General features: G+C 49.3%; 1 protein-coding gene across 1 annotated transcript; it reads right to left on the bottom strand.

The window, feature by feature from the left end:
- Positions 1–260: 260 nt before the first annotated feature.
- Positions 261–27066, bottom strand: MKI67 (marker of proliferation Ki-67). The gene is given in 17 exon segments (XM_032492050.1): positions 261–1696; positions 3547–3994; positions 4856–10203; positions 11180–11335; positions 13545–13716; positions 13824–13942; positions 14030–14090; positions 14092–14349; positions 15726–15901; positions 17119–17751; positions 17754–18176; positions 18598–18643; positions 20505–20571; positions 23568–23683; positions 23775–23853; positions 26251–26447; positions 26800–27066. Coding segments are annotated over 16 exon segments (8202 nt in total). The 5' UTR covers positions 26343–26447; positions 26800–27066; the 3' UTR covers positions 261–1688.
- Positions 27067–27801: the final 735 nt, after the last annotated feature.

The raw sequence follows: 27801 nt of genomic DNA, 5'->3' as shown, positions 1-27801 counted from the left end.
TCTAAGAAAGTGCCTTTCCTAGTGAGGGCGCACTTCCAACAATACCCTCCCTGCTGCTGGCCAGGGTCCCGCCCCTCTTCCTGGCCCAGCTCGACCAGCGCTTGCCCTCAGATGTCTCCTCCATCCTCCCTCTGCAGCCCTCCTCCCTCAGTCTGTCACTCACTCTTCCTCATGATTCAGACATCAGCCTCCAAGACTGCGTTACGGCAGCCAAAACAGCAACATCAACTTCCGTTGACTCAGACACACTGAGGCTCAGGCATTCATTCAACAAACATTTATTATTCTGCGGATCTGGCTTCTCGCCAGACTCGGGGGTACAAGAGGGGACAGACAGGGGCACAGCTGGTACAGTTCACACCGTACGGGACAGTGACCCTCCCTTGTTTTCCATGCTCCCCTCCACCTGGCAAGGCAGCCGAATTGGGGGGGGGGCGTGCCACACAGGTGACTGGAGGGAAGGTGTGCTCATTTCTGAATTAGGGACCACGGAGCCACAGGACAGGGCAGCATGTGAAAATGGGGATGCCCAGTAGTGAGACGGAGGGCCCTGGAGATGCAGAAAGAATTCTGGGCTGAAAACGAGGTGTGGGCGGCAGGGGCTCATGGGTAAGCAGTTCAGAAATTGTGGGGGGAAGAGCCTCGTGCGCTCTGGCCGTGAGAAATGGCCATCCTTTTAGAGAAGGGTTTGTGCTGCTTCCTGTCTGGGCTGGACACAAAGTCAGGCCAAGAGGCGTGGCCTCAAAAAGCTCAGCTGAGTAGAAAGCTCAGATGTGCCTGACACGAAAGCACACAAGCTGAGAGGGATGTTAGTTTGGCATCGAGGGGCACCCTGGCCGACGGCCCTAAGTGTCGGTGAGGGGCCTCTCAGATGAAAGCAGTCCTAGTTTAGACAAAGACACTGAAAGTGGAAAAAGGCAAGTTACCCGTCATTCCTCAAATAAAGTTACATCTTTATCCTGAAGACAGATTCATAAGCCACCCTCCAAATCACTTTTATTCCCTTAACTGATGAGGACACCAAGGAGAGGACCGTCCCGTGCAGGCGACCACAGCCCCAGTGCATGGACACGACGTCCCCCATTGCAAAGGGGCACCTGTAACTTTCACTTTTCTACTCTTCTGTCCACTCGTCACTGTTTCCTGAGCGCCTGCCTGGTGCTAAGGGTGCAGGCTGGAAGCCCCGGCCACCTTTCACAGTCTGACAGAGGACACACATGAGAGACGGATGGGCGGAGATGTGCAGGAGGGAGACAAGCACAGAAGCATTTACAACGGGCTGCAGCAGAGCCCGCGGCCCAGGGGACCGGCCACGGGGTCACAAACGTCAGGGCTTCACTGCGCACAGCTGGAGGCCGCACCGTGGCGCACTCCCACCCCCGACCCCTCACCCCCCGTTTTAAATTTTTATCACTTTATGAGACCCTGCAGTCTCCTTCATAACCTCCATGTGGGGTTTTTGAATAAACTATTCAGAGCCAGAAAATTCTAAGCTTTTTTCCCTTAACCCCCCAACCTCCACCGATAGCATTATTTACAGAATTCACTTTAAAATGTATGGCAAATACTGTGCTAGAACTATCACTAACTAACATTTATTACTTTTTTTTTTCCCTTTCAAACTTGTCCGCTTCATGTCTTCACTGTCCCGACGGCTTCTAGTTCTTATTTGCTTGACACACACATTGTCATTTTCCTGTTTGGGAACAAAAATACAACTCTTAAGTAATTTTAAAAGAATAATTTTTGTAACCAAGTCTACTCTGCAAAGCCCCAAATCCTTGCTAGGTGAGATGCAGACCTTTCATTCTAGAAAATTAATCTTGAGGTTGGAAGTGAGCTGTCCAATGCATCCTGTAAAAGCTGCCTTAAAATATTTTTACTATTTGGTGTTTTCAACTTGAATATTTTGTCTTTTGATAGAAAGGTTTGGAACCTTTTTTTTTACGTTAATACATAACTTAGAAAATTTCAACACTAAAACATACATTTTCACTAATTTTTAAAAATCCCACTCAGAAAAAGTGAATTCAAATGTATAATCAGGACTATGTCTTTGGGGTCTTTTTCTAAACGATCTGTGTGTCTGAAGAGAACAGTCACTCAGCACCGTGTGAGTGTGAGCTGTGTGCGGCGGGAGGTGCTGGGAGAAGGCTCATTTTCTAGACACTTCGATAAAATCTAAAACGAAACCAAAGGCGATCCGCCTTTTCAGAGCTGCTGCCCAGAGCCGCGGTGTCTGCCCCGCATTTGCAGGTAAGCAGCCCACGTCTACACTTCTGCACAGCCCTCCACTCAACAGCCCACTGGAAGTGCTGATCGTGATGTGGGACACACTTTGGAAGCCGTCCCCACTGATGACCTGGTCAAGTGATCTTTAACCTGGTGGGGGAAGAGTCAGAAAAACCGAAGACAGAATTTAAAAATCTGTGGCTGAGTTTGAATACAAATAACCTGAAATCCTTACTGACTGAAGGCATCACCTTAATACAAAGCAGTACAAATGTTCCTCAAATGACTGAATCTCAGGAAAAGGTCAAAGTGGAGATGTACGCGGTACGAAATCCACATTACGCATGACAAAAGAATGGTAAGTGACAAGATAATAGAGGCCTGGGGAGAATGCACTCCGTCTGCCTCTGCTGACCATGGTTTCCTGCCCTCTCTGTCCTTGTCCCCTCATCTCCAAGGAAAGTGGAACATTGGATGAGATCCAGGATGTGGCCGAGTGACAGGTCACGCCACGTTGTCACTACTTCCGGCACATGGTCAACAAGTCCCTGTGCCTCGGCAGTGACACCACCTCAGTCATCCACCACAGGAGAAGGTGGGAGCCGCGGCCCACAGGCCTGGCGTCCACGGAGTCTGGAACTGCACGCCAGGAAACCCAGACCACTCAGAGGGGGAGCCGCGGGGACTCGCTCTCAGACCAGCCAAGTCGGGCGTCCCCCAGAACACCGACTGTGCTTCCCCCCGCTCCGCGTGTCTGCTCAAGTGGCAGATGACACGGGAGCTGCTGGCTCTGACATGACGTCAACAGCGCAGACAGCCCGTTAACAGAGAAAATGTCACATGTGCGGAGGAGAGAGGACGCCCGACTGCCCCCTGGACATACTGTTCGCCTACGGCCACCCCCGACTGCTTTCCACGCCCACTGTCCAAAGGGACGCCGTTGGAATCCGACAGGGCCACCGGCCTGGCTGCTGCGTTCAGCCTCTGACTGGGACTGAAGCCAGCCGTCTGCAGTCTCGGCGCGGGTGACGGAACAAGCAGCCGGAAAGCACTGACTGGGTGAACCCTGTTCCCCCGAATGACGGCTTCATGACGTGGACTGGCTGTTGGAGGGAGAGCCCCACGACGGACAAACCCGAACGCAGCCACAAGGCAAAGCAACGGCCTAGCCTCCCGCTGCTCCCGTCAGCATCCCCAGGCGGCGGGCAGCCTGCTGCCACAGAGCATGTGTTGTGTTTGCTTTCGCAACAGAGAACGAAAATTAAATGGAAACTCCCTAGGCTCATAAAAACAGAGAAACGGCAAATCACCCACCTGCCTTTGGTGGGCCTCTGGCATGTCTCCTGGCCCCCCGCGTCACCCTCCGCTCGGACTCGCTCTCCGCAGGGGTTGCTGGAGGGTGGGCTGCAGTCCTTCTTGATCTCAAGCCCAGGAGGCCTGCACGTTCCGCTGCTCCCTCCCCTTCCCGGCTCCCCCCGTGGGCTCCCGCCCCTTCCTCCCCAGTGCTCTCCTCCGCTGCAGCAGGCGGAGGTGTCTTCTGCTGCCTCCGAGACCTCAAGCACATCCTGCGCTCGTGAACTTGGCCCCCGGAGGCAGGATTGTCGGCTCCGTCTTCTGGCCTCTGGAGCTGCTTCTCCTGCGACGTCTTCAAGGGCTTTTTCTCGTTTCTCTTCATTTTCACCTTTTCTGCTGATGTGAGAGACTCAGGTTGCTGCTCTCCCACATCGGTTTTACTCCGGCCCCTGGAACGCAGGGACATTCCCTAAAAAAGTTCAAAAGACAGTCACAAAACACCAATAGTGAGGAATACAGATTTCAAAGCTCACCATGGAGAGAAACAATCCAAAGTGAACTCCAAGGGGAATTAGCTGGGAAATTTTACATTGATGAATTTTTGAAGGTGCCCATAATCTGAGGAAGTCAGGGGGACGCCTGACACTCTGTCCCTTTGGAGAAATCACCGTCTCTACTGATAAACCCTGAGTATGGGATTTGGTGTCAATTTCTATCAACGCCTGAATGTCACAAGTGTCAGTCTGATTCTAACAAGCATTCAAAGGGTCTTCCAGGAAAACGTCCCTTCATTCAGGCAGTAAATGAATCTCTGACCCTTTAACAGTCGTTGCTAGAGCAGGACAGGAATGGAATTTACAGGCTTCTCTCCTGCAGCAGTAACGCCTGTCTGACACCCCAGCAGCCACGGGCTCCCCAGGACACACGTGCCCTGTCTACTGTCTTAATCGTTTAAAACCTGACCACAAACCACACCTACCCAGCCCTCGGGGTTAGTGTCTGAACAGTGCAGGACTGAGCTGCCCACCTTTCCTCGGCCCCATGCCCCACATCTCTGAAGGTGAACACAACTCAGTTCTCGAGAAGCTCTTGTCAAAACATATGATGCTAATTTTGACCAGTTATTTTCCCCAGTTAGCTCATTCTCTCTATAAAACCCCAAAGGATGCTTCAGCGTGGTCCGTAGTCGCTCACTGTGTTGAGTGCAGACCCCCCTGGAGAGGGTACCCCACGTACGTTCAGGTTACATTCAGTTTATACCAAATGTTGAACCCAAATGGAGACCACCCCTCCTGGAGGACACAGGAGGGTGACATAGCACGTCCCTCACCTTAGCTGGAGGGTGTGCGTCTTCTGCTTGTCGGCCCGTAGCTTTGGCTCCCGTGTCACCATCAGGCAGGTTCTCCACTCGTTCAGTCCTTGGTGCCAAAGTTCTCAGACTTTTCTTCCTCCTTACCAACGGTTCGGGCTGTGGCCATCCGTCCCTGGGGGCTGTCCTTGGTTTCTGGGGTGACCTCTCACCTGCGATGCCCTGTGTGGCAGTCGCGGGGCGCAGTGTCTTCCTTCCTGTGACACTTCCATCCTCCCCCCGTCTCCTCTTGGGGGGCGGCGGGGAGACGCTGCTTGCACTTGGTGATTTCATAGGGTCTTCTTTGCCCACAAGGTCAAGGTCTTCCATGAATCTCAATTTAGGGGCTCTGAGGACCCTTTGGGGTATTTTTGCAGGGTTTCTTCCAACAGGTGCTTCCTTTGGGGCTCTCTTGATGCCAGCGGCACCACTGCCCAGCTCCTTGGCCTGACGGGGCTTTCGCACCAGCTCTTTGAGACTCGGGTCCTCCAGGGGTTGGGTCTTCTCCTTACATGATCTTAGCCAACTTCCGACACCGATTATTTTTTCTGCTGAGTCCAGTTTCTGCCTTGACGTTTTTCTAAACACTTTGACGTCCTTGTCATCCCCTACAGCTTCTCTGTGTGTGGCGTCCCCTGGCGTCAGCGTGGGCTCCCCGAGTGCTGAGACCTCTCCCACACCCGCTTTCCCTGGCGGGGACCTGAGCCGTCTCTTCCTACTTGTTGGCCTGGTAACTGGTTGTGCTGGTGGAGACTGGCAGGGCATCACAGGGATCTTGGCATCACTTGTTTGCTCCCTGGTCTGATCTGGCTTCCGCACCAGCTCTTCGAGACTGTCCGGGGCCTCCAGGGGTTGGGTCTTTTCCTTAAATGTTCTTAGCCGACTCTTCATGCCCGTTATATTTTCTGAAGGGTCAAGTTTCTGCCTTGAAGGTTTTCTAAACACTTGGGTGTCTTTTTCTTCACTGACAGGTTCTCCGTGGGTGCGCGTGGTCTCCCCCGGTGCTTGGATGGGCTCCCTGAGCGCCGAGACCTCGGCCACATCCGCTTTCTCTGGTGGGGACTTGAGCCGTCTCTTTCTCCCCGTCGGCCCGGGGGCTGGTTCTGCGGGGGCAGACTGGCAGGGCACTGTCGTGGCTTTAGCAGCTCTCGTTGTTCCCTTGGCCTGACGGGGCTTCTGGACCAGCTCTTTGAGACTCGGGTCCTCCAGGGGTTGGGTCTTCTGCTTACATGATCTTAGCCGACTTCCGACACCGATTATTTTTTCTGCTGAGTCCAGTTTCTGCCTTGACGTTTTTCTAAACACTTTGACGTCCTTGTCATCCCCGACAGCTTCTCTGTGTGTGGCGTCCCCTGGCGTCAGCGTGGGCTCCCCGAGCGCTGAGACCTCTCCCACACCCACTTTCCCTGGCGGGGACCTGAGCCGTCTCTTCCTACTTGTTCTCCTGGTGACGGGTTCAGCTGGGGGAGATTTACAAGGTATTCTGGTGATTTTGTTCTCGGCCACTGGTTCTTTTGCGTGATCTGGGGTCTGGAAGAGCTCTTTGAAGCCAGTCAGGTCCTCTAGGGGTGGGGCCTTTTCCTTGGGTGTCCTGGGCCGCCTCTTACTTACAGCTACATTTGCTGCTGAGTCCAGTTTCGGCTTTGGAGTTTCCTGAGACACTGCAATGCCTCTGTCACCGCCCTCTGGTCCTCTGTGCGAGAGCGTGGTGTCCCCTGAAGTCTGTGTGGGCCTCGTGAGGGCTGAGAGACCTTCCTGCACCTCTGCTTTCCGAGGAGCTGTCTTGAGCCGTCCCTTCCTGCTTGCTGGTGTGTCAACAGGTTCCGGTCGTGGAGATTTACAGGGTATCTGGGGGGTTTTGTCATCAGTCATCGGTTGCTTGACATGATGTGGGGTCTGGAAGAGCTCTTTGAAGCCAGTCATGTCCTCCAGGGGTGGAGCCTTGGTCTTGGGTGTCCTTGACCGCTTCTTGCTTCCAGCTACATTTTCTGCTGAGTCCAGTTTCTGCTTTGGACTTTCCTTAAATGCTCTGTGTTCATCATCACCTACCAGCTCGCTGTCTGAGTGTCTGGTTTCCCCAGGTGTTTGTGTGGACTTCCTGGGTGCTGAGAGCTCAACCTCTCTGTCCACTTTCTGGGGAGGTGTCTTGAGCTGTCTCTTCCTGTTGGTCGGTGTGACATTTGGTTCGGGTTGTGGAGATATCCAGAGCATCTGGGGGGTTTTGACGACAGCCGTTGGTTCCTTGGTGCAAACTGGGGTTTGGAAGAGCTCTTTGAAACCAGCCAGGTCTTCTAGAGACTGGACCTTTTCCTTGGGTGTCCTTGGCCGCCTCTTAATTCCAGTCACACTTTCTGCAAAGTCCAGTTTCTGCCTTGAAGTTTCGTTAAACATCTGGATGTCTTTATCAGCGCCCGCTGGTCCTCCGTGCGAGTGTGTGGTGTCCCCTGGCGTCTGGGTGGGCTTCCTGAGTGCTGACAGCTCACCCTCTCTGTCCACTTTCTGGGGAGCTGTCTTGAGCTGTCTCTTCCTACTTGGTGTGTTGACAGATTCTAATGGTGGAGACTTACAGGGTATTTTGGAAGGTTTGTTATCAGTCATTGGTTCCACTGTGTGATGTGGGGTCTGGAAGAGCTCTTTGAAGCCAATCAGGTCCTCCAGGGGTGGGACTTTTTCCTTGGGTGTCCTTGGCCGCCTCTTACTTCCAGTTAGATTTTCTGCTGACTCCAGTTTCTGCTCTGGAGTTTCTTTAAGTAATCTGATGCTTTTATCATCACCTACTGGTCCTCTGTGTGACGGCCTGGTGTTGCCTGCAGTCTGGGTGGGCTTCCTGAGTGCTGAGACATCTTCCTGCATCTCCACATTCCGGGGAGGTGTCTTGAGCAGTCTGGTCATACTAGTTGATGTGACAAGTGGTTCTGGTTGTGGAGACTGGCAGAGCACTTTGGGGTTTTTGTCATCAGTCACCGGTTCCTTGACATGATGTGGGGTCTGGAAGAGCTCTTTGAAGCCAATCAGGTCCTCCAGGGGTGGAGCCTTGGTCTTGGGTGTCCTTGACCGCTTCTTGCTTCCAGTTACATTTTCTGCTGAGTCCAGTTTCTGCTTTGGACTTTCCTTAAATGCTCTGTGTTCATCATCACCTACCAGCTCGCTGTCTGAGTGTCTGGTATCCCCAGGTGTTTGTGTGGACTTCCTGGGTGCTGAGAGCTCAACCTCTCTGTCCACTTTCTGGGGAGGTGTCTTGAGCTGTCTCTTCCTGTTGATCGGTGTGACATTTGGTTCGGGTTGTGGAGATATCCAGAGCATCTGGGGGGTTTTGACGACAGCCGTTGGTTCCTTGGTGCAAACTGGGGTTTGGAAGAGCTCTTTGAAACCAGCCAGGTCTTCTAGAGACTGGACCTTTTCCTTGGGTGTCCTTGGCCGCCTCTTAATTCCAGTCACGTTTTCTACAGGGTCCAGTTTCTGCCTTGAAGTTTCATTAAACATCTGGATGTCTTTATCAGCGCCCGCTGGTCCTCCGTGTGAGTGTGTGGTGTCCCCTGGCGTCTGGGTGGGCTTCCTGAGTGCTGACAGCTCACCCTCTCTGTCCACTTTCTGGGGAGCTGTCTTGAGCTGTCCCTTCCTACTTGCTGGTGTGTCAACAGGTTCCAGTCGTGGAGATTTACAGGGTATCTGGGGGGTTTTGTCATCAGTCATCGGTTGCTTGACATGATGTGGGGTCTGGAAGAGCTCTTTGAAGCCACTCAGGTCCTCCAGGGGTGGAGCCTTGGTCTTGGGTGTCCTTGACCGCTTCTTGCTTCCAGTTACATTTTCTGCTGAGTCCAGTTTCTGCTTTGGACTTTCCTTAAATGCTCTGTGTTCATCATCACCTACCAGCTCGCTGTCTGAGTGTCTGGTTTCCCCAGGTGTTTGTGTGGACTTCCTGGGTGCTGAGAGCTCAACCTCTCTGTCCACTTTCTGGGGAGGTGTCTTGAGCTGTCTCTTCCTGTTGGTCGGTGTGACATTTGGTTCGGGTTGTGGAGATATCCAGAGCATCTGGGGGGTTTTGACGACAGCCGTTGGTTCCTTGGTGCAAACTGGGGTTTGGAAGAGCTCTTTGAAACCAGCCAGGTCTTCTAGAGACTGGACCTTTTCCTTGGGTGTCCTTGGCCGCCTCTTAATTCCAGTCACACTTTCTGCAAAGTCCAGTTTCTGCCTTGAAGTTTCGTTAAACATCTGGATGTCTTTATCAGCGCCCGCTGGTCCTCCGTGCGAGTGTGTGGTGTCCCCTGGCGTCTGGGTGGGCTTCCTGAGTGCTGAGAGATCTTCCTGCACCTCTGCTTTCAGGGAAAGTGTCTTGAATGGTCTGGTCATACTGGTTGACATGACAACTGGTTCTGGCCGTGGAGACTTACAGGGTATCTGGGGGGTTTTGTCATCAATCATTGGTTCCTTGACAAGATGTGGGGTTTGGAAGAGCTCTTTGAAGCCAATCAGGTCTTCCAAAGATCGGGCCTTTTCCTTGGGTGTCCTGGGCCGCCTCTTGCTTCCAGTTACATTTTCTGCAGGGTTCTGTTTCTGCTTTGGAGTTTCCTTACACAGGTTGATGTTTTCATCATCACCTGGTCCTCTGTCCGTGTGTGTGGCGTCCCCCGGTGTCTGTGTGGGCTTCCCGAGTGCTGAGACCTCTTCCACATCCCCTTTCCGGGAAGGTGTCTTGGGCTGTGTGTTTGTCCTGGCGGGCGAGCTGATCCTGTCGGGCTGTGGAGATTTCCAGTGCAGTTTTGTGGTTCTGTTCTCTGCATCTGTTGGTTCTTCGGCACGAGCTGGGGTTTGGGGGACACTTGGGATGTCCACTGAGTCTTCCTTGAACTCTGTCTCTTGTAGTCTCATGAGGGTGGTCAGGTCTGCTGTTGGTTCCCATTTCAGCTCTGAAGCTCTTCTGGATCTCCTCACAGCCATCATCTTTCCAGAATCTTCTTTGGACTCAATATTTTTCTTACATCTTTCAAAAAATCTTTCACTTTCCTTCCCCCTTCCCTCTGGCTTCTGCCCTGGTGGTGGTGCATTTCTCAGACGTCTTCCGGAGATGTCCTCCACAGTGTCCGGTTCCGCATCTTCGCTCGCACTCTCTGCGCCCGGCCTCTGCCTGGCTCTGGGCTCCGCACACCTTCTACACCTGTTTGCACTCGGTGCTGCCTTTGGAGGCGCTGCCTCAGACTCTTGAGTTTCTCTCTTAGCACCCGGCGCTTGATAGACACTCCCTGGAGTTTTCACAGTCCTTTCACTTGATTTTAAGACGGCCAGGGCTGGCAGAACGTTTACCAGACGGCTCTGCGGGCACCTCCTGAGCACTGGGGAACACATTCTCTCCTGCAAGAAATTAAAACACACACAGTAAGTATATTCCGTTCACTGTGTTGTGCCAGTTTGGTGTTCTGTCCTCATAAATATCGTTTAAGAGCCAATAATCCAGTCCCCTGTCCACCTAAGGACATGAGGCTGCTTATGTGACCATCAGTCTGGCTGACATCTGAATCCGGCACACTTAGGAATAATGTTATTGGCTGATATAGAGTGGGGTTTACATAGGTGCTGGTAAGGATCTTCAGGGATTAGATAAAAGTGAAAAATTCCTGAAGGCTGCCACTCATGTCTCAGTGAGCGGAACATTTTTTTCTTTGAACGTGAGAAACTAAGAGCTGTTTCTTCTGCTGAACCATGGATGCGATATCACGGATTATACCTGGCACGCTGAGGGCTCGTGTTACACCGGAAACGTCTACTTTTTAGCAACAGGAAGCATCTTCAGAGCAGCAAGCTGTTCCCTCTACGGCAGGGACTCAGTGCCCAGCGTAAGTGAGCCGGTAGACGGCCCCACACCTCCCCTCTCACACTCATCCTGCCGCAGGCGCCCCGCCGTGGTCACAGGAGTCCCCGCGCCGTGTGCACCTGCCGTCTTTCCCTTTGGTAACTGACAGCGCTTTTGCATTTGAGTGACTTACGCAGCAGTGTGACGGGAGACCACCATACTCTTCTGCACATCACCCTCTTTACTGATACTAAATGAAGACAGCCAAGCGTGCACAGCAAGTTTATGATTATTAAACGAGTATTCCTTGTTATGCAAGTCTCTGAAGGGTTAATGCTAGCTCAGTGGCTGACAGGAACTTCCCCTAAAAACAATAGGGTGGGGAAGCTGGACGCGGTGCTCTAACAGGAGTATCTGCTGTAGAAAAGTTGTACAACAGCCTGCTGTGAACGAAGAGCACCGTCTCCGGTTGCCATGGGGAGAATCAAAGTGCGAGGGATAAAAAAAGGCAAACCAACCAGAATATTCTGCAGTGTGCAACAGAGGCTCTTCTCCTGAATTAGATACTGGAAGCTTTTTTCCAATAAAATCCCCTGAATTTGAAAGGGTGGAGGGACCCAGGCTCATCCTTTGTGGTTTCTCCTTGACTGGAGTCTGGAACATTTCAGTCAGGCCTGTTACATGAAAATAGTGGGACAGTGGTTAAAACTGACATACTGTGCACACCTGCAAACAACACGCATGACAGAAGAAATGTTGGAACGCAGACAGCGAACGACGCCCTAGGATTCCTGGCAGATGGGGTTTGTGCAAGAGACTGCTGCGTTAATCATGAACGCATTTTTTTACGAGGGTGTGAGAAGTTAGACTCTTATATCACCTCTTCTCTGTCTTTCCTCTTGGAAAGAAAATCAAATGAAGGAAGTTGATGTCCTCAGTCTTCCAGAGTCATCCCCAAGTGTGAGCACTGGCCAGAGGACAGAGGCTGTGCCCCAGGGCCTCCCCTCCATGCACCCCGAAACCTCAGGCCCCCAAGCTCCTTTGGAAAAGTCCTAGGTTAGGCAGTCCTGGATTTTATGCACAAATAAAACATACCCAAACTTTAAAACTGACATAGGACTGCCCAATTTTAGTACTGGCAAGTAATAATATCACCACTTTTCATTTTAACACCAATTGTAGTAGAAACAACATCTCAGGAAAAAACGCACACAGTCCTCTCAACAAATGAGGGCTTTCTCATTAGCCCACATTCTCCTTCCTTTTCTGCCATCAGCGGGTCAAAACGCGCTCTCAGCCTGGCCTTTGTCTGCAAATTGTGTTTGGGACGCATGTTCCGAAGGTTCCCAAGCTGGACGGCTCACTTAAAAATCTCACCCCTCTGCCACTGCTCAGGCCTGACCTAAAACTCAGTCCTCAGCCCTAACCGCGGTTTGTCTTAAGAGTTACTCACACCGAAGGGTCAGGGCGGCCATTGTTGACCGTCTGGGGAAATGTTTTGAAGGAAGGCTGAGAAAACCCATCATCCTGGGTACTAAATATTTAAGCTTCTATTTATCTTAAAAATATTTTTGGAGAACTTATCCTCAGTGCTTCGTAAGCTGTCTGTGAGTGCCCTCTTACATGTGCGTGACGTGCAGCGCAAGGATCCACAGACCCGTGCGTATCCACACACTGGGTGCCATAATCTCACACTTCCTCGCTCCCGGAGCACGCTGTCAGGGCTTTGTCTAGCCGTGATCCATGTTCCTGTAGTCTTGTTTCTTAGAAAGCTAAATGTATTGACCTAAATGCGACTGACTTCAGGGCACCCTGCCTGGATTATGTCACTGTTACAATTCTCCCATTTTAAAATCTGCCAGCAAATAAAAATAAGATTGTATGGGTTCAAGATTAGCATACAAACTACTATATGTAAAATAGACAGACAACAAGGTCCCAATGCATAGCGCAGGGCACTACATCAAACATCTTATAATAACGTATAACAAAAAAGAATATGAAAAGGAATATATAGGTCTATGTATAACTGAATCACTATGCTGGACACCAGAAACTGACTCAACATTGTAAAGTGACTGTACTTCAATTAAAAAATAAAAATAAGTTAAAAAAAAAAAGAAAAGAGTTCACCTAATGGATTCAAGTGTCACCTCTTTCCAAAAGTGTTCAGAGCGGAAACCACTAGTCAAACTACGCAGTGTAAAATCCTAAACCTGGATCTTGCCATAGTTCTAATTCGGAACAGCCATAAGCAGGTTCCGTAGCACTTTTAGTGAGAATGGCAACACTGCTCAACTCTTAATGGTTAAAGGAAGCCTGGGGTGGGTGTAGCTCAGTGGCAGAGGGCCTGCCTAGCATGCACAAAGTCCTGGGTTCAGTTCCTCGCACCTCCACTAAAATACAGACAAGAGTAAGAAATTAAAGGAAGCCTTTTCATGGGCCTTTGTTTCAGGGAACAGCTCAGCTACGTGGAGGGAGAGGAGAGCTGGGAGAAGCAAAGTATCACTCAAACCAGCGTCTCCCACCCTGGGGCGATCTTTCAGTAGAAATGCAAGGAGGGGGCGATTATGAGCACAAGGCTGCTTTCTCCCCCGCGAAGCGGCTTCTACGCTCGTGCTGCTCTCCAAGGTAACGGCGTGCACTTCCCGCCCTACCCGCGCTGTGCGGGACACGGGACCCCCAACTCATCACGGACCTGTCGCTTTCACTCTCCTCCAGTCCTGCTCCTCCTCCTTAAACATCATGGCCCCGGGGTTGACAGGGCCCTTATTCTCCTGCCCTCTTACGGCAGATAAGCAGACATGCTCCCACCCTCCCCATGTGGACACACGCCGGGGATGAAAGGGCTGTGGTTTACGGGAGCCACGGCTGAGCCTGTACCTGAGAGATCTTCGCTGAAGTCCGCTGGCTTGTTGAACACAAAGCTGTTCAGCATCGTGTAGGGCCGAGCCGGCCCGTTCACTCTCTCGATGTGCGCTTTCCCTATGATTATCGTACAAGGAGAGTTTGCGTGGCCGGTACTAAACTGATGGTCAGTGATGCCAGTTGGCTTCTGGAAAAAAAATCAGGAGGTCCATAAAACGTCAAAGCCTGAACGCACACTAGTGTCACCCCTAACAACATGATGTGGAAAAGAACAACACACGTTGGCACACGCACCTTCGGAGTATTGGCTCTTCTTTGCCTTTTGCTCAGCAGTCTTTGGGGTCCACGTTTAACAGCTTTGGTCTGTGTTTGCTTGGCGCCAAGTTTGACTACATCTGCCCACGACTTCGCCACTGTCACAGGGGAAAAATGTAGACTTTTCAAAACAAGTGTTAACGAGAAAATCAACCTGAAAACCTATTTGTGGATACGACACTAACCAATTAAATTGGCCTCAGATGCCCCACTCCTTCTCTTGGAATAAATCATCTGTAAGATGCCAGTGTTGGCTGCGATCCAGGGAAGCTCTCTTTGAAGGCAGGTTGCCACTCTTTCTGCCTCCTCTCTTAGGAGTGTCTGCCTGGTGAGATCTGCTGCCACTGGAGACAGAAGACGCCTTGGGTGACCTACGGCACCGATCAGCTGCAGCTGGAGGCGTGCTGGTAGTAGCCGGGGCTGGAGCTTTTGCACACGTGTCTGGGGTGGTCCCTTCCGGACGGGTTTCTGAAGAATTTCCTTTCCCTGATGGGTGAGGCTGCTCCTGACAAGATTTAAATGTTCACAAGAAACCTTAATACAAAAATAATATCTCTGTAATGAATGTGAAAATTCTGCCTAATTAAGGACTTCAGTTGTTTAAGCCTAAAGCACTAAACATTTCAACCAGTGTCTGTCAAACGTATGGGAGAGATGGGGTCCGTCCCTCAGGACAGAAAAGGAAAAGGAAAGGAAAAGGGGAAAAGAAAGCAGCAAATAAGTCTTAATTGTGGTATTCCAGGCAGAAAGCTGGAAGAAAATTCCTGATGAGTGAGGCTCAGATCTAAATCCAAGGAAACGCCATCCTACATTTGGGCTGCGTGGAAGGAGGGCTGCTCACTCCTGGGAGCCCGTAGAGAAGGGAGGGAAACAAAACATACCTTACACTCCTATTGGTATGAAAAGAAATTAAAGACTGCCCAACAAACTATGGTTACCAAAGGGGAAGGGTGGAGTGCGGGATAAATTAGGAGTTTGGGATCAGCAGATACAAACTACTATATACAGAATAGATGAACAATAAGGTCCTACTGTACAGCACAGGGAACTATAGTCAATACCTTGTACTAGCCTGTAACAAAAGGAATCTGAAAAAAGAATATATATGTATGACTGAATCACTGTGCTGTAAACCAGAAACTAACACGACATTGTGAAACAACTATACTTCAAAAAAAAAAAAAGATGGCTTAACTCCTCCAGCGAGGGGAGCCCACACTTCACTCCTACAATCTGAGGTCAGGGGGACGACACCGCCTAGGGTAGATGATTGAAAGTTCTAAAGAGCTAGTGGTGAAAATCTTAGGTGTGTTGCCATTCAAATTTTCTTTTTCCCTTTATAATCCTAAAAGCGGAAGAAACCCTTGTGGTTCTGTCATGATGTCTCCAGATTCCTTTTTTAATTGAAGTCTAGTTAACTCACAATATTGTTAGTTTCAAGTGTACAGCAAAGTGATTCAGTTATACATACACATATATGTTCCCTTTCATACTCTTTTTCATTAGAGGTTATTTCAAGTTCCCTGTGCTCTACAGTAGGACCTTGTGGGTGATCTATCTTATAGACAATAGTTTGCATCCGGATTCATCTCAGTTGGCTCCTGTGGTCCTCTAGCCCTGGAGCGTGGGGGACAGGAGGCCTCTGCAGAGGAGTCCCAAGAACCCACCTGTGCTCAGCCACACTCGGTGACGGCTAGGAACCCAGGTGTTCCTGTCTCAACACCCACGAGAATGAGCTCTCATGTAGATTTTTATATTTTCATTTTTTTAATAGAGAGAAAAAGGTCTTCCTTGCCATCTTCTAGCATGAGGCGTTTTGGAAAGACCAAGGACCACAGACGTGAGCCACCCGACCTGCGGGCGGCCGGCAGGGAAGCGCACCTTGATGATTTTCTTCAGGACGGCTGGAGTGTGCGCCACCAGAGACCTTCTTTGCTTTGGTGTCTCTCCTCTCTTGAGAGGTGTGTTCGGGGGTAAGTTTTCATCAAATAACTCAGGCCTCAGACGACCCCCAAAGGAGACCCGCCTCCTCTTCAGGGACACCCCCTCCACCTTATCTAGAGGGATGGACACAGAAGCGGAAAAGGTGATAAAAAACCAGGACAGTAAATGACTTGTTTCCAATGAAAGACAACCCAGCTGTAAAGTCACTGACACTGACATTCCACACACCTTCCCTCTCTTGTGAAGATGCGGAAGCTAACGGTGCTTCCAGAGCTCACGAAAGACCCAAGGACAAACCACCAAAGCCCGACCCGACAGTTCAAGGCCTTCCCCTCAAACGCTGAGAAGTCCTGCGGGGACAGAGCTGAGTAACGGAGGGCCTGACGCAGGGGCTCCCACCTCGGCGCAGGGGGCGGTGCGGCAGCGCCCGAGAAAGGATTCTGAAGGATTCACACCCGGGGCTCACCCAGACCCGCCCGCAGCAGGGCCTACGAGCGTGGGGCTTCTCCCGGAGGTGCTGCCAGATGGGAAGTCCTGTGTCCCAAGCCCCACCACCGTCTTTTTGAACCACCCGTCACCATAAGCCCTCGTCGAAGTGACGCGCCCACTTTGTGAGACTCGTGGGGACGCTGACACTGTGACTGGTGTGCTCAGGTCTCAGCTCAGAGCCGCACAGGCCCTGCTGATGGCAGGCGCACTGCGTCAGAGCACCCGGCGGCCCCCGAGGGGCTACCACAGCTGCGCCACAGGTCACCTCCCGGGCACCCACTGGGTGAGCTTAGGTTGCAAAATGAGGGTGAGAAAACACCTGTCCCGCAGACACTCCAGCTGCCTGCACGGAGTAAGGGAAGTGGGTGTCTGTAAGACACGAAGAACAGTGCCGGGCACATAAACCCAGGGGGACGGTCCACATGTTATGAGCCACCCCATATTGAAAGATTAACAATGACTTAATTGAGAGGGTCAGGTCAGACTCCCAGGACACAAGAGCTCAGAGTTCAGAACTGAACTCCTGTGAAAAGCAATTATGCTCCTCCCCCCTTCTCTGGCAGTAGACAGAAGAATCAAATCTGCTTCTGGGCCACCCTATCACCTGAGCCCCCTGCTAAATCCTCCCCTAACAACCAGCACGTCCTCTGTCCCTCGGTCTGGCTGGTGATCTGGGTCCTCACGTGAATCTCTGGGTAGACGAGTAGTGTCTCTAGTCACTGTCCCCTTGGTGCCTCACAGAGCGAATCATTAGCCAGAGAAGGTCCCACTAATTCACGTTGACGTATAAGGTAGACATGAACTCTTGGGGGGACATACGTGTCCAGTTAAATAAACTTACTAATGGAATCACCGAAGCTGCCAGCATCAGCTGCGTCAGGACCAGGGGCCCCAGGGCACGTCTGTCCAGCTGTCTTGTTGAGAAAGCCGTTTTGAATTTTCCCTTCAGCTTGGAGGACCAGTGGAGCTGGGACAGTCTGCTGCACCATTTCTGTTTCTGTCGGGAGATTGTCCACACTTGTAGGAATACTCTTCCTCTTTTTGGAGAATTTTTCTGGTGTATTTCCAAAACTACCAGCGTTTTCAACTTTAATGGGTGTTTGATTCCTAGGCAAGAACTTCTGAGGGGTAAACATCTTATGCTCTGCCCCGAAGCCTTCACTCTGATCTAGACTCACAGACTCACGTCTGCTGACAGCCCCCAGGTCTTCACTCTGGCATCTCCGCGAGGAGTTCTGCTGTGAATACCGTAGCGGGGTCGTGGTTTTCGTCACCACCATCTCTGTGCGGAGGATGCCAGGACTCCTGGTGTCCTTGGGAGCCTGCACTGTCTCCTCAACACTCCTCTGTTCCCCAGTCTGGCTACTTCCTTGTTCTCCCTTAATCTGGGGACTTCGGCTCGACTTCAGTCTGGATTTAAGCGAGACCAGTGAGATCGGTGACTCGCCCTCTAAACCACCAGCACTTTCTTTTCTGTTGTGCAGTGACTTCGTGATCCTGACTTTCTGCGATTCTGTAGAACATTTACTTTTTCTGATTTCACGTCTAACTCTAACTTCATTGACTCATAAAGCCTCCTGAAGGGAGATTCGTTTTTGTCACTGTTCTTAAGACCCTGTATAGTGGGAAAAGCCTTCCCTCCTCCATTACAGCTCCCTAATGTTACGCTGGAATCTTCTTGGAAAGCCCCAGCAGTGGGATCTGTTGCACTTCTGCAATTATCTCTCGGAAGTCCAGAGGAATGAACACCATCAGGTGTTTCCCTGGCAACACCTTCTTCGGAGCCATCTGAGACGGCGGTACCCGCTGCTACAGTATTTTCCTCATGTACCAGGGGCTTTCCTGAAACATTTTCTTCAGTGAGTTTTGAACGGTCACTGGAATCTTGAACTTTCCCACCTTGACAGCGAGTTATGAAATAAGAAACAGAAGTTCAAGATTTTTTTCAATGATTAACAGGTGTAGTATGCAAGTTTTAAGACTGTTTCAAATTGTCTTAAAACCTAGCTCTTCCCTTAGCCTACAAACTTCTTAATGCTCAATGTGTAACAGCAGTATTCTGATACTAGCAAGATGATGCAAGCAAACAAACCGCATTAGCCTCTATAACCAACACGAGACATCCGGTGCGACCAGCCTGCTCAGAGCTAAGAGGACGGCAGAGCAAGCCCATTTATCTGCACGTGGCCCCCCCAAACAAGCGTGGTGCCCGTCCGTCACTTGGGGAAAGTTAACTCAGGTGTCTGCCTGTGTTTGTCCACAAAGCTACAAAGAGAACTGATCTTACAGGATCCCAGAACAAAACCAAAAAACTACTGACCAGGGTTGGAAGAAAAGCTAGATCTTGAGACCCGACGCGAAGGTTCCTGTGAATTGGCAAAATGAGAGAAGCGATTTAGATGCCTTTCCAAATGCCGACAGTCATGTTTACTACAATATTCTTCCTCCTAATGCCCTTCCTCCCCCCCAGCTGTTCTTACAGGACTGCTGGAGACCTTGACAGATGAGCCCAAGCCACTCGGGCGCTGGTGCTCACAAGCTACGTGTTTCTCAGCTCATTTTTTAAAAGACAGAGTAAGAAACAAAACAAACTTGAAGATTAAGATCGCTTAAATTGAACCTCAGCCACTTTTTATAACTTCCTTGAACTTCTATGAAAGAAGAATCAAAGTCACCCACACTCAGGGTCTGGGACCCTACCACAGGCACAGGGCTACTGACTTTGGACTCAGTTTCATCAGAAACTGGCTACAGGACCCGTGGGTGAACTGCGGCTCCGCTTAGCACGTGTGCCCTTTGGCTGGCAGACACTTAGGGTATATCTGAAAGCCCAGAAGTTAAAAAACTGTGCACCCAGAGGCACCGGACCCTTAGCGCACAGCAGGGCTGGGACGCTGCACTCCTGTTTGGCCGCCTTCGTGATTTTTCACAGGCAGCTTTTTAGGGGGTGAAGAACACATACGTTAAGATATAAAAGTTCAATATTGTTTCAAAGGAGGAAAAATAATATCCTCCAGATTATTAGGGGGGAAATATCACAAAATATACCCAAAGGCAAATAACTGAACTTCGTTCTTTAATCACTTCCTGATTTCTTCATATTGAATACATCACTTCTCTAACTTCCCATGTGAGGGATCTATTTCTAATTTCCAACCTGACGTTGACCAAGAATCATATAACTGAACAATAAAAAGGAATTAAGATTTAAAAATATGTACAAAATAGAAGCCCACTTTTCTGCATTACTATATCCAATAGTTATAAAAATCACCATCAAACTGCCATAACATGTTCTAAGTGTTCAGGCTTAATACTCACTTTATCACAATGCAGATAACAAGTAACTCACGGACCACTGGGACCACTGATCCAGCCCTTAGTCCAGCTTTCTGGCTGGAGTTCTAAGGGCAGGTTGGCGGGTGGGGCACCTCAGGTTAGCCCCCCCGACACTGAAGAGCAGGCTCAGCATTGAAGTTACTCCTCTGGGGGAGGAAGAGCTCTTAGCAGAAGCCGAGGTCTTTGCCTGCAGCACCTACTGCTGCCCCCGCAGTACCCGTGGTAGGGCTCTTAAGCCAGGGAATTCCAACCTGGTCAGGTGAGGCTAGCTTGAGTAGCTTCATAAAAAGTAAGAAAAAGAGGAATTCTCAGGATTTACCTGCAACCTTCTAAGTCCTACTGAATTTCCAAGAATGGGCCCAGAATTGCATTTTCACAAGCTGCACCATTTGGAATATGTTTTCGCCACTGATAAGACACAAGTAATGAGTCTCTCACGTAACACAAGGCAGTAACTCTCCTCCAGTGTCATGGGTCAGCTGTCCATCAAAATGGGACACATCCCTGGTATCCACAACTCTGATGACACTGTTTCAGGTGAGTAAAGATGGATGACCGGGAGACAAATGAGCCACCAGATCACGCGGTTCTGGAGTTTGAGTTCTGTGTCGGGGTGGTTTTAACCAGAAGTTTGCAAAATCAGATCATGAGCCTTCTGGGTCAAAGTGTCACACCGACTTAGTAGCCTCACTTTGAATAAAAGGGGAAGGATAGTTTTCAATTTCTGTCTAAGCTCAACGTGTTTTAATACCTTAGCTACACTCTCCCACTATAACTGGTAAGTCATCCTCCCTTGTGAGAAGCCATGGTGTCTAAGTGCATGTAAATAATTTCATATCGTCATGCAAGAGAGTCAGAGCCCGAAGTGGGATAACAGCCCCCCGTCACCTGTTCCCGTCTTTGTCCTGGAAATTCGGTCGACTGGCTTCCATGCTGATGACTTTCATTTTCATACCTGAATGAGACACAGATTCAGATTCAGGATTTGCAACCGACGATAAACCTTCCATATCTGATTCATGTCCGAGGAGCAAGGGTCAAACTTCAGGTTGTGTTCAAGATAACTGCCTTATTCATAGAAGTAAATTGAGTTAGAGAAGCGTTTTCACACTAAAAACTTCGGTAAGTTTGCCTCGTTTCTTGTGAAACACCGTGGTCAGAAGTTGGGACCCAGATTGATTTCTGAACACTGACTGGCCTGTACTGATTCAGCAGCGTCCCTGAGCACCTCCTGTGCTGGAACCGACTGCGTAAGAGCGCACATTGGGTTTCAGCTGGTTTCCATTCCTGGGAATCCTCTGATGGTTTGGAAGGTCAGGCCAGAGGCTGGGTGGCGTCTGACGCCTCCATCACTTTGTGCTGCCACTCACTGCAGGGGAACTACTTGAGATCACTGTGACCTCCTCAGCCTCTCACTCTGTCTGTCCATCTCTGAACAAAGACAGAAACATTTTATGAAGATGTAAAGGCATTTAGCAAGATACATAGCTATTCTAAGAGAGCTCAGCTATCAGTTCACAGAACAACCTTTTGTAATGCATACTGAATGTGGGTGCCTCGGTGAGACAGCCTGATTTGAATTTAGATGCCACCTAAGAAAGATCTGAAGCAGCCAAGCATCTGGAGTTGTTTCTCACGGTACCAGAGTCCTGAATCAAGTCCTTTCCCCAGATCCATTTCCTACTCTTTGTTGGAGGCACTGAATCATCTCAGTTAATCTTAATTTGAGCAGCATCTCACTTGGGGGAAATAGTTCTGGTCTCCATTCCTCATCAAATATTTCCTACCTTAAAGTCTCTATTCAGTAAAAACACACTTCAAAAATGAAGGTGGAAGGGAGGGTATAGCTCAGTGGTAAAACTCATGCTTAGCAAGCATGAGGTCCTGGGTTCAATCCCCAGTACCTCCATTAAAAAAATAAGTAAATAAAAAAAATAAAATAAATAAATAAATAAACAAACCTAAATTACTACCCCCGAAAAGCAAAACAAAAAACAAAACAAAAAATGAAGGTAAATTCACAAAAAACACAGGGAAAAAAAAATGACCAGGATATTCAAATAGTACATTGGAAAATATCTATTTACTATAAATGAAGGTAGTAATGAAGACAGATTTCCATTTAGCAGAATGGATGAAAAAAAGATTTAACTATATGCTGCCTACAAGAGATACAATTTAGATTCAAAGACACAAACAGGATGAAAGGATAACGATGGGGAAAGATGTACCATGCGAACAGCAACCAGAAGAGAGGTGGAGAGGTTGTACTCATACCACCAAAATAGAATTTAAGATAAAAGTTATTCAGAGACCTTGATAAAAGTGTCAATCTATCAAGATAAACCAATTATAGACAAAGCATATAATCTCTAACAGCTGGTTCCCTAAGGATTATGAAAGTTGAAAGTAATGTGATTTTAAAAATCTACAGTAGAAAATCACTAATCAGAAGCACTACTAAAGGTACAGGACATTTCAGAATAATACACGATGGAATGTCAGCCACCAAGAGGAGCTAATTCTTAATTCTTGATTTAAACCCATAGTGTGGCCTCCAAATATGGTAAGCACAAACCAACAGAGCTGAAAAACAAAACCAAAAAAATCCTCAATGTGTGATTGCAACTTACCTGTCTGAGTAACTAAGAACAGGGGAAAAATTACTAGGCTTCTAGAGTTAGGAGTTTGGATCCAGTGCCCCTGTGCAGACTGACCCCTCCACCCAGCAGCCATGGGACAACACTCTTTTCAAACACACAGGACAGATTAGTATTAGAAAAAAAAATCCAGTCTTAAAAAGCAAGCCAAAACCTGGAAATTACTTGAATGTCCATCCAGAACGAATAAATTGTGTGGAATTGTGTATCCAGCCGTGGGTGTCACTTCAATGAAATACTTAGCGGTGAGAAGGAGCAGCTGGGACACTGTGCATGAATCTCACAACCACAAGAGCAGAACTCAGTGACAAATGCACAGAGTTTAATAGAGGCAGACAAACCATAGTGGCTAGAGACGCATGCTCAGGTGGGAGAAATTCCGAAGACTTCCACGCTGTCACAGAATCCATATGGGTGGTTTACTGGGTGCCGGAAAGCAGCAGAGGTTAGAAAATGCACAAAAGCAGCTTCCGGAAATTCTGCTCATGGCTTGGGGTGTGTGTTAGTTTTCTAGGGCCGCCATCACAGAAGGCCACACCCTGGGTGGCTTAAACAAGAGAAAATTATTTCCTCACGGTTCCAGGGGCTGGACGTCCAAGATGAAGGTGTCGGCAGGGTTGGCCTCCTCAGGACCTCTCTCCTTGGCAACAGCCACCCCCTGCTGCCTCTCCACATGGTGGCCACTCTGAGCACCTGCTCCTCCGGCTTCTCTCTGTGTCCTCATCTCCTCTTTCACAAGGACACTGGTCAGGTTGGATTAGGACCCAACTTAGTGGCCTCATTTTAACTGAATCATCTCTCTGAAGGCCCTGTCTCCCAAGACAGTCCCATTCTGGGGAGCTGGGAGTTAGAACTTCAACACGGGAATTTGGGGAGAGCACGATTCAGTTCAAACAGGTGATCACCTCAAGGCTGTTGGCTTCACAGTAAGTTGGGCTGTACATCTTTTTTATCTTTCTCTATGAGTGTATTTCACTTTAAAATAAAGAAGAAACCAAAAAAAAGTGTATGCAGTTTCAAAACACTTGCAACAAAGTAAAACCCCTTTAGGACATGGTCACCTTCCAGGGCATAGTTCTGCGCACTCAGATCCTTGAGTTGGAGCAGGTAATAAACCCCAGTTGTCACTCCTTCTAGACCATGTGATTTTAGATGAAGACTGAGTGTTGGGAATGCCAACCTCAAACACCTCGACATTCACCAACATGAACGAAGGATCACAGGTGAACTGGGAAGCTAGTTTTTGGTGAAGCAGGTCTATTTCTTTTTAGCCCGATTAGCTCTTACCAACCTGAAAGACCGATCAACAATAGTTATGACATCTCCATGTTTCAGTTGTACAGGTTTGTCAATAGCAGATCCATTTACTTGAGTTGGGTTTGTGGAACTGAAATTAGACAGTATTGCCTACAGGTAGAGAAAAAGAGGAAAATAGGTAACCAGTAAATGGACAAAATGGGATGAATTTTAAGACTTAGACTTCCCAAAACCCACTCACCTCCTGCCTGTTGATTTCAATTTTGCAATGTTGCTTTGACACGACAGGAAGTTGAATACGGATGTCACACTCGATACCCCTTGATCCAAAAGTATAAAGATTTTTTTACGTTGTTGCAATTTAAAAAAAATTACGTCAATAACTCAAAAAAAAAAAGCATTTGACTGTATGATCTATAAATGTAACGATATAAAGGAAAAACAATTGGGCAGTGTCAAGGATCTTGTCATTTTGCACAGGATTTCTACAAGTATTGTACAACGATTTTAAATCATTAAAACTTAAGAGTACTTACAAATAATTATACTGGAAAACAGTAGAATACAAAATTGAATTGCCTTTTACTAAACTATCTATACCGATGAGGCCCAACCAAAGAACTTTCACATCAGTTTGAGAATAATTATTTTTAGTGCTTTGTGCTTTTTTTCCCCCTATAAAAAAAAGGTTTGTGTATGCCTATTGGTAATGCTATGTGTGTTGGAATGTTTAATCATCAGCAAAAGTGCTGTATTTCACGCTTGCACCTCTCCGTGCCTCAGCTTCCTCATAAAGAGGACTCCACTGGCCCCCACGTCATGGTGTTCTGCGAACAGCTGAGTTACCCACATCTGTCATTTGCCTGACACACAGTTGATGCTCGTAATCTGTGAGCTTTTTATTGTTTTCAAACTACACTGTGTCAACGGACAGAGTCACAAGTCTCCTATCATGACAAACACTAGTCTACAAGCAGCAACAACAAATTATCTAGACCCAGCCTGTCGTTTCCCAGAAAGCTGACGTCAGCAGGAAGCCCCAGGAGGGAGAAGTCGCAAAGCCACACAGAGACCAATCCAAGGTGCCCTTGGCAAGGCTCCTCGAGTCCCTGGTCTTCCTGTTCCCATCCTGTGGTAACAGTGTTTGAACAGACGATATACCACTTTGTTCTCAGGATGGGTCGCTGGAGTCTAAGACTGTCCCTTCCTACCTGTGTCACATGACCAAACAGGAATGCGTTTCTAGAGTAAAAAGTCTTGCATAAAAATATGCTGGATCACTACAGTATAACAACAGAATTACTGCTGTTTGATACCAAAGTGTTTTTTTGTTCTTTCCTTTTGGAGAGAGTGGAAGCTATGAAAAGTGAACAGCTACTTTAAACCAAAGAAGAGAATTTGATTTTTAGGTATCATTGAATCTGGCGACAGAGAGAGGGAGAGAGAGAGAGAGACTATCTCATTAGAACTGAGAATTTGTCTGGCAGGAGACTGCCAACCAGAATCACTATGGATCAGTGGCTTTTAGCCTTGGCGCTGTTGACATTTGGGGCCAGACGATTCTCTGTAGAGGGAGCTGGCCTGTACATGGCAGGATGTTTGGCAGCACGCTGACCTTGGCTCCCTGATGCCAGTGCTGTGCGTGGTGTGTGTCCTCCCACACTGTGACATGAAAAAAAATGTCTCCTAAACCACTGCTACTTACTGATTCCAAATCCAACTCTCTTGCTGATGTTTCCACTGGACAAAGTGCTAAATATCGGTCACCCTTATAAGCCGAACCCCATGCCGGTCACTGAGTACATAAGTATTAACTGAACAGTCCCTGTCCTTGGGGAGGTTAGTAGTGAGACAGACAAACCAAAGCCTCATCACCGTGTCGGGGTCAGGAAAGACAGAGCAGTTTTCACTAAAGCTTTCTTCTCAGATAACTTGAATCCTAAAGCTGAAAGTTGGAAAGGATTCGCTCATGCCGGAGGGTAGACAGAACATTCTAGGGATAAAAGTTCAAACTGGCTAAAAGCACCGAGGTGACCAAGAGCTTGGGCGGTTGCGAGTGTGGTGGAACATGGTAAGGGTGAGGTGTGGGTAGAAGGGGATCTGGGCTCTGCTGGGAGGGTGACCTGTCATTTGTCTAAAAGGGCACATGTTAGAAACCGAGACAGGGTGCGATGAACAACGGTGTCTGTTATACCGGGACCGCAGTTCCCGCCAGCACCAACACAGGAAGGCACCAGCAGAGTTCTCTAAACACAAGCAGGACTCTCCCTCCTGTTTTCATTTTTCCAAGAAGACTAGCAAGCCACATACAGAACTCCTCATTTGCTCAACAATATCCCCCAGCAGCCAAGGAATGCCCAGTTTGGGGAGATTTCTTATGAACACAGTGGCCGCCTAACACTGCCTGAAATGAGTCACAATTTGAGTCCTTTACATTTCTCTTCGCTTATAGATTTTTATCAATTAAAAATCATTTGATTAAAAACACACAACTATATAAACATTGTCTTCAAAATTCTATTTCATAATAAACAACCAGTCATGCTGACGATACACAGGAAGTCCTAAGCAAACTGCAAGACGGGCACTGCTCCCAGAGCCCAGAGCCGTGTAGCCAGTCTGTTCATCTGTGATTAGTAATATTACGATTTCTTAAGCTAAACTGTCTTATTTTAAATTAAATTTAAATTAAACTGACAGCGCTGCGCAGGGCTCACCTTCCAAACAAGCAGGAGCTGAGGCTCAGTGGAAAGCTGGGGCCGTCGAGCCCGCTCCTCTTGATGGTAACAAGGCGTCTGGCAGGACCCATTTTCTAAACAAGAATCGGAGTATAATCCGTATGGGAAGGGCAGGCATCAAAAGGTTTGCTGAAGCAGACTTACAAGCAACTCTTCCACTGCACTTTAACACGCCCCTGAACAAAACAAGAGAAACAAAACACATGGAAGGGGCGGGGGTTACTCTAAAGCAAAGAGCTAAGAAGTCACTTGTAAAGCGACCCATTGGGGTCCCTTGTACTGCCGCCCTGGCCCACGCCTTACTTGACCGCCCTGGAAGCCCCAGCCAGGCTCCCGGCTGTCCCCCAGCACCCACCGCCCCCAGGCCTGCGGCCAGGACGCCGCCCCCCGCGGTCGCGGCTGCCGGGGCTCCCCCTGAGACCCCTCGCCGGAGCCCGGGACGCGCAGGGTCCAGGCTGAGCCCCGGCGCCCACGCGGCCCCGGCCCCGCCGGTGCCCCCGCCCCCGAAGCGCGCCGGCCTCGGCTCACCCGGGACGAGTCTCCCGCGCCGCCGCCAGCGGGTCCACAGCCGCGCAAGTCCGCACCGCGGGGAGCCGGGGACGCGTCCACCTGCGTCTGCCGTCCGCCCCGCCCGCGCCACAGGGACCGGGCCCCGTCCGCAGGGCCCGCGCCACCTCCGCCGCGGCCGCAGTCCCCACGCCCCCGCCCTCGCCGGTGGCCCGGTGGCCCGGTGGCCGGGTGACCTGCCCTGCGACGTCCCGGAGGTGCCCGGCGTTAGCGGCTCGGGCGCGGAAAGCCGCCGCCGCGCCCTCACGATTCAAATGAAAATCCCGATTCAAATTTGGCGCTAAGCGCTGTGATTGGGCGCAGCGGCGAGGAGGCTGACCAATGGGAAGAGATGGGGCGGGGCCATAGGGGACAGGCTCCGCGGGGCGGGGCGGGGCGGGGCGGATGGGCTCCGCCAGGCGGGCTCCAACAGGCCGGCTCTGCTGCACCCGCCAAAGAAGCCTGCTTAAGGGTCCTCAATCCCACAGCATAGATTGAAAATGCAACATGGTCCCACCGCCGAGAAACTTGTCTTGCCTCCTTTTCTTTAAGGCTCCTAGACAATTGTACAATTAACAATGGTACATAATGTGTTACTCAGTGCTGGAAGGTTTAAAAGTTTTTAAAGTTCCTGTATCTCCCCAAAGATAAACCAATTGTTATACGTAATTTCTTGTATCCCCCCTCCCCAGTTATCCATGTATTATTCTCTTTTAAAAACGTACTAAGATCATAATATACACATTGTTCTATACTCAGTGTTCTCTGCTTTATAACCCCCAAAGAGTACATCTTCCTCTTTTACTTTCTTTTTCATGACTGCAAAGTGTTCGTCTTTAGAAACCATAATTTACTTAATCGTTGCTATTGCCATCCATATATATTTGCAATGTTTTCCTGTTAGAAAAAATTCTCCAATTAGTAAAACGGATGCGTTGCAAAATGGAAGAATTCTAAAATAAGTAACTACAGGATTCCTCCCTC

This window comes from Camelus ferus, chromosome 11 (assembly GCF_009834535.1).
Source record: "Camelus ferus isolate YT-003-E chromosome 11, BCGSAC_Cfer_1.0, whole genome shotgun sequence".
Taxonomy (NCBI): Eukaryota; Metazoa; Chordata; class Mammalia; order Artiodactyla; family Camelidae; genus Camelus; species Camelus ferus.
This window is presented reverse-complemented; position numbering and strand designations above follow the sequence as displayed.